General features: G+C 36.3%; 1 protein-coding gene across 6 annotated transcripts in view; it reads left to right on the forward strand.

Annotated features, from left to right (window-relative positions):
* RUNDC3B (RUN domain containing 3B) overlaps window positions 1–22,936 on the forward strand; it is a 143,762-nt gene that overhangs the window by 12,207 nt on the left and 108,619 nt on the right. For all 6 annotated transcript variants that reach the window (XM_047694681.1, XM_047694679.1, XM_047694682.1 and 3 more), the window contains one exon: window positions 8,577–8,692. In XM_047694681.1, the coding sequence (XP_047550637.1) occupies window positions 8,577–8,692 (116 nt within the window). The remainder of the gene's footprint in view (window positions 1–8,576; window positions 8,693–22,936) is intronic.

The raw sequence follows: 22,936 nt of genomic DNA on the forward strand, positions 1-22,936 counted from the left end.
TTCTTTAATATGCTCTTCATATATGAAGCAATTTCTATTTCAGATTTATTTTATATTTAAACCTAACATTGCTAGAATTCAAACCCAAATATATCTGGTTTCAAAATACATTGTGCTTTCCTCTTAGGCACTTCGTTCAGTGTCTCTGGCTACATATGAACTGGTTCTAAATCATGCATGGGTATCTGTGTTTGTATTTGAGCCGTAGAATCAGAAAATGGGAACCTTCATTTTCTTAGCGTTTCTGGTATTCATAAACCATGACTGCTTCCTATTAAGTCCTTTAGAAGATCAGTTTACACACAGACACTTGAAATTCTTGCCTCTTTTTTCTGTGTTTAGATGTTATTCAGTGAAATACTGATGCTCTAAAAAGAAAGGGAGTATGTGCTAACATTTAGTAATTTTTGTGTAAGTTGAAAATTAAATACTTTATGTATGGTATCTCTTCTAATCGTCACAATAATTTGGTAATTGATTACTGAGGAAACTGAGATTCAGAGAGGTTAAGTGTCTTGACAGGAATGGATAACAACAGAGCCAGGTGTGAATCTAGGGCCTTCTGTTATTAAAGCCCCTGTTCTTTCTATTGCTTTATTGCTGCTGTGAACATCTAGTTTACTAGTTTACTGATGTTAAAATATGTTTCTTGAATATTCTTGTTTGTTATTGGATAAAGAGTGTTTGGATTCCAGAAGGATAAGAAGTCTCAGGGTATAAAGTATTCTTCATTAAAATGATTTTAATTGGGAGTTCTTTCATATAAGAGACTTAGTAAGTTAATTTATGTTAAGATGGGAAGTTTTCCTGGTTTGTTAGCTTTCTAATTTTAGATGTTTGTTTTGTTTTTTGTTTTTTTTTTTGAAAAATTTGTCTTGCCCTTTTTTTTTTTTTAAATATAGTGCATCTAATGTTATTTCTCACATTGGGCAATCAGTTGTCATCAGTCTTCTTATATAGTAATACAAGATGTTAATTATTTAGTATCTCATCCTTAAAGTACTTAGATTAACAATTCTCTTTAAAAGAACTTTTCCCAACATATAGTACATTATTGGTTTTTGATGCAGTGTGTTGGCTAACTGAACATAATAAAAATAAATAAATTACTAAAGAAATAAAATAGTGCACTTCACAGGTGCTTAATAAAAATAAATAAATAAATAAAAGTACAGAGAGGGAAAATATTTTAAAATACACTTTTCTGGGGAGCCTGAGTGGCTCATTGGGTTAGAGCCTCTGTCTTTGGCTTGGGTCGTGGTCCTGGGGTCCTGGGATCGAACCAAACATCAGGCTCTCTGCTTGGTAGGGAGCCTGCTTCCCTTCTCTCTCTACCTGTCTCTCTGCCTACTTGTGATCTCTGTCTGTCAAATAAATGAAATATTTTTAAAAAATAAAATAAAATACACTTATCTCTCTCTTTTTAATTTTTACATAGGGTAAAAATTTTAAAAATAGTCAAGACTATAATAAGTGAGAGACTTAGGCTACCATTTCAGATAAATTGATTGGGGCTTTTTTTTCCTGTGTTCCACTGGCAACAGATTGGATTTGGCCTGTGATAGTAGTTGTAGACTCCTGCTAAAAGGATATGTGTAAAGAATTTTTTTTAATTATAAAAAGATTAAAATTACAGAAAAATTAAAGTGAAGTACACATGATTTTTGGGAATTCTTACTTTCATAATACTTGAAAAAAGACAAATTTCTGATTCTAAAATTTTTTTTAGTTTCTGGTATAAAATAAAAGAATAAGTTATTATCCATAGTTACTGATATACATGTCCTTGTTGATTATTGATGATGGATACTGTATTAATGGCAGAAGATAGTTACCTGCCCCTTTGATAAAGACCACTAGCAGTAATAAACATTATAAGGAATTCTGTAATTTTGGTGTGAAATAGTGGAAAGAATTTTATTGCAGGATTTGGATAGTTATGTTCTACTTAAAAATATAAATTATGAATTACTTTTCTGAAATCCTTTTCATTTTGAAATGTGATGATTCTAGATGCTTTTATGTACTTTGGTTATCTTCAGATATAATTCTTTGGTGAAAGAGATTTAATGGTATAGGTAAGAAAATCTGTTTTGTGTGACATTTATGGTTTGTTTGTTTTTTTGTTTTTTTTTTTTAAAGAGGGATAGAGAGTGGCAAGGGGTTACGGGAGGACAGAGGGAAGAGGAGAGAGAGAATCCTAAGCATGGTTGTAGAGCCTGAAGGTGAGCTCCATCTCACAACCCTGAGGCTATGACAGAGCCCAGATCGGGTCAGATGTTCAACCAACTGAGCCACCCAGGCACCCTGAAATTTATGGTATTTGAAACATGTTTGCTTATTGTAAGGGGATAGGAATATATTTTTTCCTACTGGATCATTCTGCATGTATGTGAATATATATGTATATATGACTAATGCAGAGCCTTAAATATTAAAGGCGGATTTCTATGTTTTAACAGTTCCTTTCCAGTAGTGTAGAAATTTAAGAGAGTACTAATTTTATTATTTTGTTTTCACATTTTTACTTTTTAATTATTTATGGTTAAAATTGTGTACAAATCTATGACTCATGGGAGGAATTAGTTTAACGTGCTGTAATGAAGATCTTTTAAACATAGTTTGGGTAACTATCTCATTTTTTCTGGTATGTCGCCAAAGAGAAAAAGGTAGTTTGTGCTTTCTTAGGTTCGACAGTTTTATTTACAATCATTCTTTCCTATTTCTGACCTAACAAAAATTTTCTTTGGGCATTGAAAGGAAAAGAGAATCTGTTTAGACAGAGACATTTTAAAAACTGTGCCTCAGGGGCGCCTGTGTGGCTCAGAGGGTTAAGCCTCCACCTTTGGCTCAGGTCATGATCTCAGGGTCCTGGGATCAAGGCCCTCCTCAGGCTCTCTGCAAAGCAGGGAGCCTGCTTTCCCCTCTCCCTCTGCCTGCCTCTCTACCTACTTGTGATCTCTGTCTTTGTCAGATAAATAAATAAAATCTTAAAAAAAAAAAAACCTGTGCTTCATTACATGACCCTTTTATGTACATTTTTGAATTTTTAATTCTTATGTAAAAGCTGTTACTTAGACTTGGATTTGGTATTTTTAGACTTTCATCAAATTGTCATTTCATTATTTTAAAATCAGTCCTTTTCAGGAAATAGATGACTAATATTAATGTCATCATTTATCAGGAAATAGCTCAGCATCTGTGTTATATTTTTTTAGATGTATTGAAATTCTTTTTACAGGTTTGGTTTTTATAGCACATCTTAGCTAGTTACTGTGTTATGGAGGAAAAGATTCTAATTATTTTGGCATAATGGAGCTAGCTACATAATTCTAGAGAAATAAGTGTTGAGTGGGAAGACTTGGCTAGCTAGAAGTAAAACATGGATTCTGAGGAACTGAGTTACCTTCTGAAATTTTGATTTGTGTTGGTAGGAGGAGAATGGGATATAAATTGTTGGAGGCCACGGCACGGTTGGAGTTGTGGATCAAATCAGGCCCTGACTTGTGTCTCCTTTAAAGTCCGGACACCTTGATAAGGGGTTAAGGATGGGAAAGTTCAGTAACACTGAGAAAGGGTCTGTGCTATGTGTCGTGCGCTCGCCTATGTGACTTCCCACATGCTCTCCCTACAGAAGGGAACAATGTGGTCAGGGTCATGAATTCTTAGTTGGTCCTTGTTGTTCCTGTACCTCCCATAACCCACTCCCTGGTTGATTGTCTTGCTAATGGCATTAGCCAAGACTACCTGGCATCACGAGGTTTGCTTGTAGTTAATGTAAACTTGTTATAGGAACTTGCGGTCATCTGACTAGATACTGGTGTATTACTCCTCCTATTGTGGTCTGCCTTATAAATGCTTGTAAGATGTAGAATAAAATCGGTACTGTTGGACATCCTCCTCCGTGCTCCTCCTGCCCCCATCTCTTTGTCTCTTAATTTCTTTTCACTATCCTTTTACCCTCACGTTCCTGGTCGATTTGTCGCGCCGGCCCCGACAAGAAATGATGAAGCAACGGCAGGAAACGTTATTTTTTTTCCTTATCAACCTTGATGTAATAGAATATTTCAAATGCTTTCTCACCCTTAAATATCTTCATGCTTGGAAATACCAGAATTTGTGTCTAAAGGTATGCTTTAGGATATCAGGACTTTGTTTTTATTTTTATTCAGGTGTTGGATTAAAAGTAATTTAGTGTTCTAAGATTTACCACCCTAGGTTTTCGTCAGGCAAATAGTGTCTTCTGTAGGAATACAAGCTACTGATAAGATAATAAAAAGATGCATATATTTTATTGACGAATGATGTGTGTATGGCTCTTGGTGCTTCAAAAATATATGTATTAATATCCATGGTCTTTCTTCCCATTATAATTTACAATGTGGATAATTTGTTAGGATTTTGTATTATTCCTGAAAGATAATAGTGACAAAAATCTTATCAGATTTTATTGGTAGAAATTGAATATTCAGGGGCACATGGGTGGCTCAGCTGGTTAAGCCTCTGCCTTCAGCTCAGGTCATGATCCCAGGGTCCTGGGATGGAGCCCACATCAGCTCCCTACTCAGCAGGGAGCCTGCTTCCCCCTCTCCCTCTGCCTGCTGCTCCCCCCCCAATGCTCTTTCTCTGTCAAACAAACCAAATATTCAAACATAGCTCTTTTTTTTTTTTTTTAAGATTTTATTTATTTGCCAGACAGAGATTACAAGTAGGCAGAGAGGCAGGCAGAGGGGCGGGGGTAAGCAGGCTCCCCGCTGAGCAGAGAGCCCGATGTGGGGCTCTACTCCAGGACTCTGGGATCGTGACCTGAGGTGAAGGCAGAGGCTTTAACCCACTGAGCCACCCAGGTGCCCCCAAACATAGCTCTGTTTGATGAAATAAGTACTGTGTTATTTTTAAGTAGAATTTTCAGTTCATTTCACTGATGCGCATTACACTCTTAAATGCCATATTTTATTTATTTATTTATTTAAGAGATTTTATTTATTTACTTGACAGAGACAGCCAGAGAGGGAACACAGGCAGGGGGATTTGGGGAGGGAGAAGCAGGCTCCCTGCTGAGCAGGGAGCCCAATGCTGGGACTCCATCCCAGGACCATGGGATCATGACTTGAGCTGAAGGCAGATGCTTAACAACTGAGCCACCCAGGAGCCCCATAATGTTCCAAAGTTTCCATTTATTTAGGTCAAAATCCAAACTAGGGGTTTCGTTTATTCATTTTAGGAACATTTTTCAATCTCTTACTGAATAAGAACATTGTACTTATTTATTCTTATTCAAAATTTGCTAAGGATTGGCAGAATTTTCCCATGTATTATCAATGAGATGGGCATAAGAACAAAAACAAGTTTTCAAGTTTCTCTTTAACCTGGTTTATCTGTTTATCTTTTTGTTTCTATTCATTTACTCATGCATTGCCTCTGATATTTATCTAACTTGACTATCTTTTAGGTACCAGAGACCACTTCAGTGTTACTTCTTTCTTAGCTGTTCTTATTTTTTCTGTACATAATGGCTTCTGCCTTTGAGTCCCAGTTGTAGTTATAGATAGTAGTATGTACTGAACATTAATCCACCTAGGTAAATGTTATTTGTCCTGACCAAAGAAGGCTGAAAATTATTTGAATAATTATTTTCTCAGTGCTCTCAAGAATATATAGTTACTACTATTCTGGTTACCTAAGAGAAATGTTATTTCATTACATACAAAAAATGCCTTAGGTAGTGGTTCTCAAAGTATACTCCCAGACCCTCACCTCTTCAGAGGTCCAAAAGGTCAGAAATTATTTTCTTAACAGTTCTAAGAAAGTATCTGCCTTTTTGTTCCCATTCTTTAACAAGTCTGTAGTGTTTTCCAGAGGCTGCATGGTGTATAATACTAAAGTAGACTCACCACAGAAGCAGATATGAGGATTTATTCTCTTCTGTTCAACACATTAAAGATATTTGCAAAGAGCTACAACAGTGATATTCTTGCTAATTTTTTGTTGTTTTGGAAAAGATATTTTTTATAAAATACACTATTTATGCTAACATGCAATGAATTGTTCTCTTTGTAATTAATAAATGGGGCAGTCCTCAATTTGCACAGTTCTATGTACTGTTTCAGTTACTACAATTTATTTACTACCAGCCTATACCAACACAGTTCGAGTTTGACTACCATGGTTCTTTAACTGTGAGTAATTGTTTAAGATGAGATTTTGTTGTTGGCACCATAGTCTACAACTCAGTGTTAATAACATATGCACACCACAATCAGTGACCACTCACATCACTTGTTTCTAAGTCTGCCTAGCACTGGTCACTCTGCATGTGTTATTAGTTCATGCACAGAAATCAAAACCTGTAGTTGTATAGCTTCCTTGTGTCTTGGTGATAAACCCACATGATATTTTACAAAATAAGGGTCATTAAAAGAGTGAATTGACCAACAGAGATGAAAATGTGTTGAAGAAACGGAAGTATTGACACTGGAAGTGAAATTTGAATTGAACTTAAGTTCAATTAACTATTAAGAAATAGTTAATCACAAGGGTGTCTTGAGTGGCACAGTTGGTTAAATGTTTGACTCTTGGTTTTGACTCAGATTGTGAACTCAAGGTCCTGAGATTGAGCCCCACATAGTCGGCTTCAGAGTCTCCCTCTCCCTCTACCCCTCCCGCTTTTGCTCTCTTTCTCTTTCAATTTCTCTAACATAAATAAATAAATCTTAAAAAAAAAAGAAAGAATTAGTTTATCATGGGAATATTGACATTTCTGCTATTCAAGGGAATTTAGGTATGTAGCTAGAAGAACTTAGTGAAGTTAAGTGTTATAACCAGAGTGGTTATGACAAAAAGAAGGTACCAGCAAAGTGGTACTGGCAAGCCACTTCACATTATGAGGCCTCCCCAAGATTTTCACAATTGAAAATGCAAAAGGATAAAATGTTGGAAACTGGTCCACACTTAGAAAGGAATAATTTGCCAAGGCATAGAAAATACACTCACTCCATATTTTTAAGTTATCCATTAAGAATGCAAACTACTGGGGCACCTGGGTGGCTTAGTGGGTTAAAGCCTCCGCCTTCGGCTCAGGTCATGGTCCCAGTGTCCTGGGATCGAGCCCCACATTGGGCTCTGTGCTCTGCAGGGAGCCTGCTTCCACCTCTCTCTCTATCTGTCTGCCTCTCTGCCTACTTGTGATCTCTGTCAAATAAATAAATAAAATCTTTAAAAAAAAAAAAAAGAATGCAAACGACTGTTGGTAATTTTTTTTTACAAAGAAAACTCCTTAAATTCTTAATATTTCTAATGTTTTAAATTATAGTATATAATATAAATGTTTTACTACTTTTTTTCATTTCCCTACACATTATAACTGGAGACAAAGAGAATTTTTAGTGTAGCGTTTTTAGATGTAATCATATAAAAAAATCTCTTTATATTACCCTTTATATTTATCTCCTCTATTTTCTGTCCTGATTGAATAGTATAACCAACAAGACTAAAACCTAAGAAGTAGTTTGTATTCTTTTATCTCCCTCATTGTTTACATTTCTAATTGCTTAAAAATGTCATAGTTTGCCCTATTTCTTCCTTCCTCACTGATTGTCCTTACTTAGGCACTCATTTTTCACCCTTCATAGGGTATGACTATAAAGGCATGGCACGAGGCAATTGCTTAAGATGACAGAACTGTTCTGTATCCCAGCTTTGATGCTGGTGACATGAATGTTGTTACATGTAAATAATCATAAACTTTTTCTTTTGTCTTGCCATGGTATTGGCATGTAATATTTCTTTCCTATTCTTTCATAATAGGGCTTACAAATAAATCAAGTAGTTACTGACAAGGGGTCCTCTCTGCTGAAGCTGAGGAAATTTTAAATGTGCAGAAGATATGTTTCTGCACATTTATACATGTGGCCCTGAAGGAATTTATATTCTAGTAAGATAGATACTACAGATAACAGCAGTAAGATAAACTGTAATTGTCTCCTACAAAGCCCTACAAACAAAATGTTTGTGCTAGGAACGTACAGGAGATAATTCTTCATTGAAGAGGTGGCGTTTGAGCTGAGTCTTGGAAAACACATTGATTATGACAGTCAAAAACAGAGACAAGGGACATTCTGATAAGAAGGAAAAATATAGCAAATATAGATTTGTAATTTTTCCTTTTTATGAAGCTCAGAAAAACTTTGGATCTACACCTCATGCATACTTGCATCCTGTTTCATTCAATTTTGTGCTCTAAAACTCTTAAAAGCATTTGGGTCTGACACTTAAATTTCTTATAAGCTATAGGGTGCTTTTGAGTTTTTGGATTTAATAATTTAGGTCATTTTCAAATTCTGATTTTAATGTCCGTGAAGACCATGAGCTATTCCTAAGTCTTATTGTGTTCAATAGATAGGAAGTATGTAACTGAAAGACTGGTGTCTATGTATAATTTTCTATTCATAGAGAAAATTTGAATAAGTAGAGTTTTCAGTATACATAATACTTATGAAGTATCTATAATACTTCCCCAAATTATTTTCTTTCCATTTTTCCTACTTAGGTGAATGAATCAACTCTTTCTTTCACAGGTTTTCTGTGAAGACCCTGATTGATCGGTCCTGCTTTGAGACAATTGATGATTCTTCTCCTGAATTTAACAATTTTGCAGCTATTTTGGAACAGATTCTAAGTCACCGGCTAAAAGGTAACAGAATCAATGTATTTTTAGTCTCACAACAACTTTCTTTTTTATAAGCTTGAAATTTTAGAATCCATCCAGTCTGGTATGATTTAGATAATAGCCATATGCATCTTGAGAAACATAAAACTGATTTTAGAATGCCTAGTCTTTTGACCTATCCTTTGTTCCTGGAAATGAATTTCTGTTCTCCAATTTATGCCTGTTTCCAGGGTGCATTAAAAGTGTTGAATGCATTAAGTGTCACATACATGGAGCAGAGTCACTTTCTGTAAGTAACTAAAATGGAAGCTTAAATTAAAAAGTAGTCCATCTTTGAAGGTTACTAGATGGTATTTTAACCAACTTACAAAGAAGCATCCAGGCATTAAGTTTTTTGCTTTATCTCCACTTCATTAAACTTCAGAATCTTTGAAAAACTTTTCACCATAAATAGTTAAAAGAGGTATGTGAAAAATGTGCTCAATTATGGTTTTAAAATAAATCCGTAAATATATTTACATTAGAAAGATAAATCTCTTAAAACTTAAAAGGTAAGATGGGAGCTGTGGTCTCTCAGATTTATGAAATATGTTTACTTTAAAAATACCTGTAAAATACAGATGATAACACGAAGAAATATTATGCAACATAACACTTAGTAGTAATAAATAATAACCTTATTACATTAATTCCATTACCTTGGTCTTCCTAAAGGAAATTTGATCATCAGATGTTTTCACTTAACTTTTTATTATCTTTACTATCCTAATGGTACAGTTTTAAATCAGTAGTCTGCTTTGGTAATATAACTTATTAGAATCTCAAATTTAAGATAAAGGATAATTCTTTCCTGTAATTTATGATGCTGAAAGCCTCAAGCTTTACTCCTAAATGTTTATATCAGTTGAGCAGTCCTCTGGACCTATATCAAAGGGTTCAGTCAGCCCTTTGCTGGGAAAACAAAATCTGGATTCAGTCAGCCCTTTGCAATTTAAAATGAGGTCCATAAAATCACTGATGCTTTTCTGTTAAAAGTTTGTTATTTTTGCATTTAAAAAGTTACATTTTTATTTTTGCTGTCCTGTATTTCCTAAAATTTCTGCCATTAATGTTACCTTTTATAAGAAAATAAGTTTTTATAAAAGCAAAGGATAGGAGAGTATTTTGACATATTGTTTGGGTTACTATATTGTGTGGTGTAATATTTAAAATTTTTACATATAAATTTATAAATAATACATGATTAAAAAAACACATGCAACACAGTAGACCTTGATGTACTTTAATGTTTACAAATATTTTATCATAATACTTCAGTTCCTTTGATTCAGTATACCATTTAGCATATGATTTCCTCACAAAATACATAAGCAGCTATCAGAAGAAAACAGACCATGTTGAGATATCCATGCAAAGTGATTGGGCAGGCTCATGACCACATACATGGACCCCTCCTGCACCCTAGCCTGCCATCTTCTGAATCCTACCTCAGCAAAGTCTAGATGATAGACCTTTGGAATTACTTAAGTGTAATTTCTGAGAAGCCAGTGAATTACCATGTTGAAAATAGAATCCCTGGTTGATTCATGGATAAGAATTCCACTAGTATGACTAAGACAGTAAGAATGATGAGACAGTGAAATTTATGTTACTTTTTAAGCTTAGTAAAATTAATTATTTAAAATACATTTTTTTAAAAAATTTCCTGTAGATTAAAATATGGTCACTGTGATTGGTATAGATATGAATCATGCAATGATCTTTAACTTTTGAGATGAAGTATTTTAAAGACTCAAGCGTCTACAGACTTCCATATGTTATTTTAGTATTCTAGCATATAACAAATTGCTTTTACATTTGGAGACGTTATATAATTATTTTGATAGTACACCAAAATTTAGTATATAACTACTAATTTTTCCAAGGTTTGCCTTTATAGAAGTACAAATTTAAAATGTATAACTTTGTGGGTTTTTGAGATTTACTTTTCGCCAGCTACTTTTTTTTTTTTAAATAAAAGGACATTTAGTTTAGATATTAAATTTTTTGGAGAAAGATAAAGTCCACCTCCAGGCACAAAATAAGCTGTATTGACACAAGTAAAGTAGAAAACTCGAAACAGTTACTTCTTTATTCATTTTAAAAGTCCCCCAATTTTTTGAAAGGAAGCTTTTAAAATGACATACATTATCCTATTTACAGTTACTGTTCAATAAAGTGATAATCTTACTTTTCTGGAATATAGCTGAGAACTAGGAACTAATCACAAAATATAGAATTCAAAGAGACCTCAGTTCAGATCTTACCTAATTTTTGGACCTTTTTTTTTTTTAAAGTATCATCTTTCTCTCCACCCCATCTGCACCTGCCCTAATAGAAAGCAACTGCAGATGCTGGGTATATAAGTGGAATGTCTTGTCTAAGCAGATTGGGGAAATTGGGCATTTTACCTGCTCAGCAGCCATTGTACCCCACCCTACAACCCTATACCGCCACTTCAGGTAGCGCCATGAGTCACAGATTAAAAATTATTCTAGGCTCTGTCTTGAAGCAATCCACTCAACAATATTTGTGACTGGTGGACATATAATCTTGGTTTTAATACTTCTGATGTGTGGGAACTTAGAATAATAAGGCAGTTTATCACATTTTGGGGCAGTTTAGATTGATAGAAAAATCTTATGTAAATAAAGCCAACCTATCTGACTCTGCTTTGATCTATTTTCGGTCACAATTTTCCAGTTTTGAGCCTAATAAATATTAAAACCTTGCTAATATAGAATCCTTTCTCCTTAGTCCCCCTTTTTCTAGGTAATGTATCTCTAGTTCCTTTAATGTTCTGGAACCACCACTTTCTTTTTCTTCTGGTTTATCAGTGGTTTATTAGTATTGCTCTTAAAATCTGATACTAAAAGCTGAGTAAAGGGTTTCAGAGAGGTGAACTCTGTATTAGTTCAGAACTTAAGATTACACTGACATTTTGATTCCCATATCACACTTTGGGTTTACATTGAAATTAAGACTGAGTCAAATCCCATAGTTTTTAAAAAATTGAACTATTCCTTATCTAATGTTTTAGTTAGTACTCTAGTAAGTTGCCTGTGTACAAGTTTGATAGGGATAAATATAGTATTATTTCCTTTGTCATCCACTTTAGAGATGGAGGAGCTGGCTCTAAAAAAGAAATTTAGGAGAACTTCTAAAGATGAAGAGGAGATACTTTTCCCTATATCTCTCACTAAGTATATCTAAAACCCTGGACATTATTATATAAAACAAATAAAAGAAAACTCCAAAAGGTAGAGAGAAGAAGGGAGACTTTCTAGGGACTGTATGACTTTGGGAATGACTTGATGGGTTCTTTGATTTTCTGCTTGCCTTGTATATCCAAGACTGAATAAGCCAGTAGAAAGCAAGGCAAAGAGCTTTTACTTTTAATTTTTTTAAAGATTTATTTATTTATTTTAGAGAGCACAAGCAGGAGGTACAGAGGGAGAGGGAGAGAGAATCTCAAGCAGACTCTATACACTGAGCATGGAGCCCGACATAGGGCTCAATCTCAAGACCCCAATATCACGACCTGAGCTGAAACCAAGAGTCAGATGCTTAACCAAGTCACCCAGGCAGCCCAAGGTGGATTACTTTTAGACATTTCCCTCCTCCAGCCAAATGACACAGGAAAAGGGTAGTACCACTCCCACCCAGGCCAAAAAAAGCTAAATGGAGAACTTAGAACTTTCTGTCCTCATGAGATGTAACACTGTCCCACCACCACCATCAGTGTGGTATCAGAGAAGGCCAAGCAGAGAACTGGGACTTCTTCCCTTCTGGCTGGTTGTGAGCCTTCCCTTCCCATTTAACTTCCACCCCCACCATGTTAATAAAGAACCTGGACTTCCATTTCTACCCAGCAGTAATGAGGGGTCATCTCCCTGCCATCTTGAGGCTGATCAGAAGAGACCTGTTGGAGACTTATGTCTTTCACCATCACCCAGCAGTAACAAGGCTACTCCCAGTTCATTGTCAATGGAGACCATGTAGAAAGCCTGGACTCCCACCTCTACCCAGCAGCAATGAGGACTCCCCACACTCAAATGTCAGTGGAGGCCAACTGGGAAAAGTGGACTTCTTCCTCCACTTGACAGTAATGAAGTTGTGCCCCTTTCTTCTTCCCTTCCACTGCTAGAACTGTCATAGAGAGCCAGTGAAAAGAGAAGTTTTAAATAAGGTCCTGAGACTTACAAAATAAACATGTCCAGGTTTCATTTGAAGATGACTCATCATACCAAGAACTAGGAAGATCTCAAATTGAATGATAAAAGACAATCAATAGTTATCAACACTGAGATGACAGAGATACTAAGTATTAATGACAAAAATCATAAGTTTGGTCATGATAAAAATGCTCTAGTGAGCAGTTACAAACATTCTTGAGACAAATGAAAAAGTAGATAACTTCACCAAAGATATAGAAGATACAAGAAAGAACTAAATAAAAATTTTGTTACTGAGAAGTACAAAACCAAAATAAAAAACTCAATGGATAGGCTCAACAGGAAGATGGAGGGGACAGAGAAATCAGTGAACTAGAAGACAGAAACATATCTAAACCACAAAGACTAAAAATAATCCAAAATTTAAAAGTGGACTTAAAGAAAATAAATAGACCTGCAGGGACCTGTGGGACTATAATAAAAGATCTAACTCTTTTCATTCGAGTATCTCTAAGAAGAGAAAGAGGAAGGGACTGAAAATGAGCTAAAATATATGACTGAAAATTTCCCAAATTTGTCAAGAGATGTAAACATATAGATTTGAAAAACTGAGTGAATCATAATACAAATCCAAAGAAATTCATGCCAAGACATATTATAATTAAACTTTTGAGAAATAAAGACAAAGAGAAAATGTTGAAAGTAGCAGGAGAAATACACTCTGTCTGTAAGGGGAAAACAATTTGAATGATAGCAGATCTCTCATCAGAAACCGTGGAAGCACTTCTTTCAAGTGCTAAGAGAAAAGTGCCAACACAGACTCCTCTATCCAGCAGAATTATCCTTCAGTAATAAAGGGAAAATCTAGACATTCTCAAATCAAGGAAAACTAAGGAATTTTTTGCCAGTAGACTGGGCAAAGAACTATCTTCAAGCAGAAATGAGATGATAAAAGAAGCAAGAAAGAGCATGGTAAATACAATAGGCTTTCCATTTTAATTTTTAGTTTTCTGTTCTCTCTGGTTTTGATTTTTCTGTTTTCCTTTTCTTGTCTTCCTGTGGGTTACGTGGATGGTTTTTAGAATTCCATTTTTGTCTATCTATATTGTTTCTGAGTACATCTCTTTGTATACATTTTTTAGTGGTTGCTCCAGGTACTACTTTGTATATCCCTAATTTATCACAGTCTATGAATGTCCATCATTTTCCAGGCTTAAATTTAAAAGCCATACTTTTCTTCATTTCCCTCATTTCTCCTCCATTGATAATATAGTTGCTTTAAAAAATTAAAAATAGAAAAAAATAAAATAAAAATAGAACTACCCCTATAATCCAGTAATCACACTACTGGGTATTTATCCGAAGAATACAAACACAGTAATTTGAAAGGATATTTGTATCCCTGTGCTTATTGTAACATCATTTACAATAGCCAAATTATGGAAGGAGCTGGTCTTCATCAATATATGAATGAATAAAGAAAATGTGGTACATTAGGACACCTCGGTGGCTCAGTCAGTTAAGCATCTGCCTTTAGCTCAGGTCATGATCCCAGGATCCTGGGATTGAGTCCTGCATCAAGCTCCTTGCACAGAGTGGAGCCTGCTTTTCCCTCTGCCTGTTGCTCCCTCTTCTTGTGCTTGCTCTCTATTTCTCTCTCTCTCTCTGACAAATAAAATCTTTTTTTTTTAATTTTATTTCTTTATTTATTTGAGAAAGAGAGAGAGACAGAGTGAGAGAGCATGAGAGGGGAGGTCAGAGGGAGAAGCAGACTCCCCGTGGAGCTGGGAGCCTGATGTGGGATTCGATCCCAGGACTCCGGGATCATGACCTGAGCTGAAGGCAGCCACACAACCAACTGAGCCACCCAGGCACCCAATAAAATCTTCTTTAAAATATGCCCTGCACACACACACATGCGAGCACGCACGCTCTGGATATTATTTAACCATACCAAAAATGGGATGCCTGGGTGGTTCAGTTGGTTAAGCGTCCAACTCCATTTCAGCTTAGGTCATGATCTCAGCGTTAGTGAGAGTGAGCCCCACCCGGGCCCCACACTGAGCCTGGAGCCTACTTAGGATTTTCTTTCTCCCTGTGCCCCTCCCCCTGCCCTCACCTGTGCTCAAGCTATCACTACCTCTCTTAAAAAAAAAAGAAAAGAAAAGAAATCTTGCCATTTGCAAAAACATGGATGGACCTAGAGCATATGATGCTAAATAAAATAAGGGAAAGACAAATACTATATGATAACACTCAGGTGAAATTTAACAAAGAAAACAAGTGAACAAAGGAAAAACAAAGAGACAAACCAAGAAATAGACTTTAACTATCTACAGAGAACAAGCAGGTAGTTACCAGAGAGGAAATGGTGGTGGGTGAATTAAGAGTGTACTTTTCATGACGAGCACTGAATAGTATATAGAATTGTGGAATCACTGTATTGTACACCTGAAACTAATATAACACTGTATGTTAACTATACTGGAATTAAAATAAAAAACTTTTAAAAATACATATAATTGCTTTAAATATTCCCCTACAAAAGATTAGAACCACATTAGACTGTTAAAGTTTTGTTTTCCACCGTTAAATAAAACTGAGAACACTCAAGAGAAGGCCAGCCTATTTCAGGTTGCTAATGTGTCTAGCAGAGTCTGGGATTAAAAGACAAGGAAACTTATCTGCTGTGTCATTTCTTGGCTTCCAGAGTCCCTGGCCAGTCTTCCTTTTATTCTCCATCTTCAGAGTATCCTCATACTTGTTTTATATGTAATATCAAGAGTTTGTATTTGCATTTAGGAAAAAGAAAGTGCATCTACTTTATCTTATCTGGAACTAGAATTCTCCTTTAATTTTTTAATATGAAGGTTTACACAAATGGTTTTCCTAATGTTAAATCATCCGTATATTCTTGGGATAAATCCAGCTTGAGCCTCATGTATTGTTTTAAATCTTTTTTTTTTTAAGATTTCACTTATTTTACAGAGAGACAGAGATCATAAGTGGGCTGAGAGGCAGGCAGAGAGAGAGGGGGAAGCAGGCTCCCCGCCAAGCAGAGAGCCTGATGCGGGGCTCAATCCCAGGACCCTGAGATCATGACCTGAGCCGAAGGCAGAGGCTTAACCCACTGAGCCACCCAGATGCCCCTCATGTATTATTTTAATATACTTGGCCAGATTTAGGATTTAGTTTGTTAATACCATAGGAGTTTTTGTTCTATGTAATTTCTCTGTTTTGTACTTGTTTGGTTATCAAGATTATATTATTTTCACTAAATGAATCAGAGGCATTTTATCTTTTTTAATTCTTTGTAAGAATTTTTTTATTAGTTTGGAATTGTTGTTAGATTTTGCCAGTAAAAACCCTGGGCCAAGTAGGATATGTATGTGCTTATAGATCTCTTCAGGTTGTTGATGACTTCTCATCTCTATTCTTTCCACTATCAGTTTTTTCTTTTCTGTGCCCTCTTAATTGTTAATGCCTAGTTAGTTGCACTTTTCCTTTTCAATATGCCACATTTTAAATAGTTAAATTAATTTAAATGATTTTAGAAAGTTGAAGCTCACTGAAGAGACGGAAAGACTAAAACTTATGGCACATGTTCATCCTTGTAACAATTTTTTAAAACGAAGATTCTGTTTTTTTAAAAAATCTTATTCCTTACCCTCATATTTGTGAACCATCTTTCCCCTCTTCTGAAGGATTTGATGTGTTTCTTTTACGTTGTTGTGAAGGAATGAAATTTCCATTAGTGGATACCTGGTGCTATTATCTTCCATGTAGTTGTTGGCCAGTTGGTTCCCTTTTGCATTTCTAATATTATTTCTTTTTCCCCTTTTTTTCATAAACAATATTGCCAAAGATTTGTTCATTTGTTTAGTCTTTCAGGTAATTAACTTATGGTTCTTTTGATCATATATGTATGCTAATCATATCATTATTTCTTCTGTTACATTTTCTTTGAGTCTATTTTGTTATGTTGGGCTCCTAGCAGATTCTTTTTCTTTTTCTTTCTTTTTTTTTTTTTTAAAGATTTTATTTATTTATTTGACAAACAAAGATCACAAGTAGGCAAAGAGACAGGCAGAGAGGAGGAAGCAGGCTCCGGCTGAGCAGAGAGCCTGATGTGAGGCTTGATCCCAGGACCCTGAGATCATGACCTGAGCCGAAGGCAGAGGTTTAACCCACTGAGCCACCCAGGTGCCCCTAGCAGATTATTTTTCAAACTTCTCTCCAAGTAATGCTTAAGTTACATGTGCAAGTTGGGATATATAATATTTTTATCCATATTGATTTTTAGGTAAATTTTACTTTTCATTTTTATTCTTTTTTTGGCTTATGTGTTATTTAGAAGTTAATTTTTAATGTTACTGGAAACAAGAATTTTACCTTTTCATTTTTACTTCTATGTTAACAGAATTGTCAAAGAATTTGGTCTTTATGGCAGATTTTTTGAAATCTGTAAGTTCTGCTTAATGGCTTAGCTTATGGTTAGTTCTAATAAATGATTCATCTTGAGAAGAATGTGTATTCTCTTATTGCTGATTATGTTCCTGAAGTATATTTACATTTTTGACAGCTTGATCTATTAATACTTAAAAAATTTGAAACTTATTCTCAATGGAGAAAAACTGAAAGCTTTTCCGCTAAGGTCAGGAACACGGCAGGGATGTCCGTTATCACCACTGCTATTCAACATAGTACTAGAAGTCCTAGCCTCAGCAATCAGACAACAAAAGGAAATTAAAGGCATCCAAATCGGCAAAGAAGAAGTCAAACTATCACTCTTCGCAGATGATATGATACTATATGTGGAAAACCCAAAAGGCTCCACTCCAAAACTGCTAGAACTTGTACAGGAATTCAGTAAAGTGTCAGGATATAAAATCAATGCACAGAAATCAGTTGCATTTCTCTACACCAACAACAAGACAGAAGAAAGAGCAATTAAGGAGTCAATCTCATTTACAATTGCACCCAAAACTATAAGATACCTAGGAATAAACCTAACCAAAGAGGCTAAGAATCTATACACATAAAACTATAAAGTACTCATGAAAGAAATTGAGGAAGACACAAAGAAATGGAAAAATGTTCCATGCTCCTGGATTGGAAGAATAAATATTGTGAAAATGTCTATGCTACCTAAAGCAATCTACACATTTAATGCAATTCCTATCAAAGAACCATCCATTTTTTTCAAAGAAATGGAACAAATAATCCTAAAATTTATATGGAACCAGAAAAGACCTCGAATAGCCAAAGGAATATTGAAAAAGAAAGCCAAAGTCGGTGGCATCACAATTCCGGACTTCAAGCTCTATTACAAAGCTGTCATCATCAAGACAGCATGGTACTGGCACAAAAACAGACACATAGATCAATGGAACAGAATAGAGAGCCCAGAAATAGACCCTCAACCCTATGGTCAACTAATCTTCGACAAAGCAGGAAAGAATGTCCAATGGAAAAAAGACAGCTTCTTCAACAAATGGTGTTGGGAAAATTGGACAGCCCATGCAGAAAAATGAAATTGGGTCATTTCCTTACACCACACACGAAAATAGACTCAAAATGGATGAAGGACCTCAATGTGAGAAAGGAATCCATCAAAATCCTTGAGGAGAACACAGACAGCAACATCTTCCTAGGAACATCGCCAAAGGCAAGGGAAGCAAGGGCAAAAATGAACTATTGGGATTTTATCAAGATCAAAAGCTTTTGCACAGCAAAGGAAACAGTTAACAAAACCAAAAGACAACTGACAGAATGGGAGAAGATATTTGCAAACGACATATCAGATAAAGGGCTAGTGTCCAAAATCTATAAAGAACTTAGCAAACTCAACACCCAAAGAACAAATAATCCAATCAAGAAATGGGCAGAAGACATGAACAGACATTTCTGCAAAGAAGACATCCAGATGGCCAACAGACACATGAAAAAGTGCTCCATATCCCTCGGCATCAGGGAAATACAAATCAAAACCACAATGAGATATCACCTCCCACTAGTCAGAATGGCTAAAATTAACAAGTCAGGAAATGACAGATGCTGGCGAGGATGCGGAGAAAGGGGAAACCTCCTACACTGTTGGTGGGAATGCAAGCTGGTGCAACCACTCTGGAAAACAGCATGGAGGTTCCTCAAAATGTTGAAAATAGAGCTACCCTATGACCCAGCAATTGCACTACTGGGTATTTACCCTAAAGATACAAACGTAGTGATCCGAAGGGGCACGTGCACCCGAATGTTTATAGCAGCAATGTCTACAATAGCCAAACTATGGAAAGAACTTAGATGTCCATGAACAGATGAATGGATAAAGAAGATGTGGTATATATACACGATGGAATACTATGCAGCCATCAAAAGAAACAAAATCTTGCCATTTGCGACAACGTGGATGGAACTAGAGGGTATCATGCTTAGCGAAATAAGTCAATCGGAAAAAGACAACTATCATATGATCTCCCTGATATGAGGGAGAGGAGATGCAACATGGGGGGTTAAGGGGGGTAGAAGAGTAAATGAAACAAGATGGGATTGGGAGGGAGACAAACCATAAGTGACTCTTAATCTCACAAAACAAACTGAGGGTTGATGGGGGGAGGTGGGGAGGGGGGGCTGGGGTTATGGACATTGGGGAGGGTATGTGCTATGATGAGTGTTGTGAAGTGTGTAAACCTGGCGATTCACAGACCTGTACCCTTGGGGATAAAAATATATGTTTATAAAAAATAAAATTAAAAAAAAATTTGAAACTTATTATTCTGATGGATCAAGTTACTCTTATAGATCTATTTTTGCTTTCTATATTTTGAGTCTATTTTGGTATATTCAGTTTTAGGGTTTTTATAGATTCCCTTATTTACTGTTTATTTATCATTTTGGCTTCTTAAGAATTTCTGTGATTTTTTTTCATGTGCTAACTGTATTTTATTTTAATTTTTTAAAGATTTATTTATTTATTTGAGAGTGGTGGTATGGGCAGAGAATCTGAAGCGGACTTCCAGTCGAGCCTGGAGCTGAGGAGGGCTCTCTTGCACTATACTGAGGTCAGGACCTGAGGGAAAACAAAGAGTCAGTTGTTTAAGTCACAACTGTATTTTAAAGTGTGTTTGTTATATTTTATCCGGCATTTCCAATTTTCCTTCTGTTCAGTGTTAGGTAGCAGGAGGATGTTCCTAAAATTCATTGTTTCCCACTCCATAGACACATTAGTGCTATCTCTAAGGAGAGCTCCAAAACTTTCTCTTCTCTTGTTTTTGTTTTTTTTTTTTTAAGATTTTATTTATTTGACAGATGGAGATCATAAGTAGGTGGAGAAGCAGGCAGAGAGAGAGGAGGAAGCAGGCTCCCTGCTGAGCAGAGAGCCTGATGTGGGGTTCGATCCCAGGACCCTGAGATCATGCCCTGAGCTGAAGGCAGAGGCTTTAACCCACTGAGCCACCCAGGCGCCCCTCTCTTCTCTTCTTTGAAAATTATCCTTGCCCTTTGTTGTTGATTTGAGTGAATAGCTAAACTTAATGGGCAAATTATGTAATATTGAAATAAAACAACTATGGCTCTGATTTTCAGTGTACATTAGTTCCTTTTAGATAGTCCCTATTGTGATATGATTAAAAATATTTTTCATTAAAAAATACTCAGGGATGCCTGGGTGGTGCAGTCAGTTAAGTGCTAGACTCTTGATTTAAGCTCAGGTTGTGATCTCAGGGTCCCTGGAATCAGCCCCACATAGGGCTATGCATTCAGCAGGGAGTCTGCTGGAGATTTTTCTCTCTCCCTCTCCCTCTGCCCTTCAGTCTCTTTCTACCTCTCAAAAAAAAAATACTCAGGCATGTATATATATTAGTACAGTATATATCACATATACTGTAATATGTAAATCACTTTATTATATATGTTAATGTTTATGTGATATAGTATATATTTTTTAAATTAAGACACCCCTTTTTCCTGTGTCCCTTTATTTATATAAATCCACCTATTTCCATTGTGAAAATCCTATTTTTTCCCTTGGATGCAAGGATCCTTTTAAAAAAAAAAATTATTTGAGAGAGACAGCATGCAGGAGCAGGGGGAGGGGCAGAGGGAGAAGGAGAAGCAGGCGTCTACAAGGTTCTTTTCTACTTGAGCATGAGGTACACCCCTGCTTATTATTCACTAAAGCTTTATTTCACTAGTCATTTCATTTTCCAGTTCCACTACATTCTTGCTTCCTTTTTATGCCTTTCTTTCTAGCCAGTTTTTTTTTTCTCTCTCTCTCTCTTTTAAGATTTTTATTTATTTATTTGACAGACAGAGATCACAAGTAGGCAGAGAGGCAGGTGGGGGGGTGGGGGCATGGGAAGCAGGCACCCGCTGAGCAAAGAGCCCGATGTGGAGCCCGATCCCAGGACCCTGGGATCATGACCGGAGCCGAAGGCAGAGGCTTTAACCCACTGAGCCACCCAGGCGCCCACTCTCTATTTTTAAAAATATTTATTTTAGATTAAAAGAGACAGCAAGGGGGGAGGTGGAGAGGGAGAGAGAGTCTCAGCACAGAACTCGACTTGGAATTGATCTCACAACCCTGGGATCAGGACCTGAGGGGAAAACAAGAGTCAGATGTTTAACTGACTATACCACTCAGGCACCCCTCTAGCCGGTTCTTTTTTTTTTTTTTTTTTTTTTTTTTTTTTTTTTTTAAATTTCATCCATTTATTTGACAGAGATCACAAGTAGGCAGAGAGGCAGGCAGAGAGAGAGAGAGAGAGGAGGAAGCAGGCTCCCTGCTAAGCAGAGAGCCCGATGCGGGGCTCGATCCCAGGACCCTAAGATCATGACCTGAGCTGAAGGCAGAGGCTTAACCCACTGAGCCACCCAGTTGCCCCTAGCCGGTTCTTAATAAGCTTTTCTTACAGGTGGTTTTTCTCTTTCCTCTGCTGTTATTATTGCATTCTGAACTTTTCATTTCATTCTTCTTATCTCTGGCAAATTTCCTAAGAAAACTTCCCTTATTTTTCTACTGTATCCTTTTTCAGGGAGCATGGGTTCTATTTATCTTATGTCTTTTACTACACTGTACTCTTACCATGTTATAGCCTTCAAAAATTGCAATGGAAAAACCTAACTGAATTTACAGTTCTAGCCAAGATGGAGTAAGCCCACTGTGATCCAAACTGTCTGTTATAGTCAGGATGCTATAGCGAAATGCCACAGACTGGGTGGCTTTCCGACAGTTCTGGAGGCTGGAAAGTCCAAAATCAAGGTACTAGCTGATCGTGATTCTGGTAAGAACTTTTTTCCTGGCTTATAGATGGTCGCCTTCTTGCTTTGTCCTCACATGGCAGAGAGAAATAGAGAATGTTTACTGATGTGCCTGCTTATAAAGACACTAGTCCAATCAGATCAGGACCCCACCCTTATGACCTCATTCAACCTTAATTACCTATATAATCATGTTGGGTGTTAGGATTTCAGTGTATGACTTTTGAGGGAGGTAATTCAGTCCATACCACTCTCCCACTGATTACATCTAAAAACTCTGGACAGAATATAGAAAACTAGTACTTGTATACATCGAAAAATAAACAGTAGCATCAGATTGAGGAAAGATACCAAAATTTGAAGAGAAATTTTTATAGGAGAGCGTGTCCTGTGTATTTCTTTTCCCTCCTGTATCCTTAGCTTTAACCTCGGGGGGCCTCAATTCTTATTTGCCCTGTGGATGCAGATAGCAAAAACTCCAACAATAACCTTCTTTTTTGGCCAGAGAATAGGGAAAAAGAGCCTCTGTGAGTCAGAGAGTGTTGGAGTTTAACAATTTTTTTTCCTTTTTCCTTGCTGCTTTCCACCTAAGTGCAGCTTAAGTTGCCCAAACCTGTCTGACAGTGGGGGAAAGAGGTAAAAAAAATTCTGGTAAAAGAAAAAACCTTTCATCAGGCTAGAGAAATTAATAAAGGAAGGACCTGAGAGGATCCTTATCAGGGAAGAGAAAGCTGGAGAGAAGAATGTCCTAATTCTATATGCTAATGAGCAGCATGAGTTCTGGCTTCACACCCAA

The sequence above is a fragment of the Lutra lutra genome, chromosome 11, assembly GCF_902655055.1.
Source record: "Lutra lutra chromosome 11, mLutLut1.2, whole genome shotgun sequence".
Taxonomy (NCBI): Eukaryota; Metazoa; Chordata; class Mammalia; order Carnivora; family Mustelidae; genus Lutra; species Lutra lutra.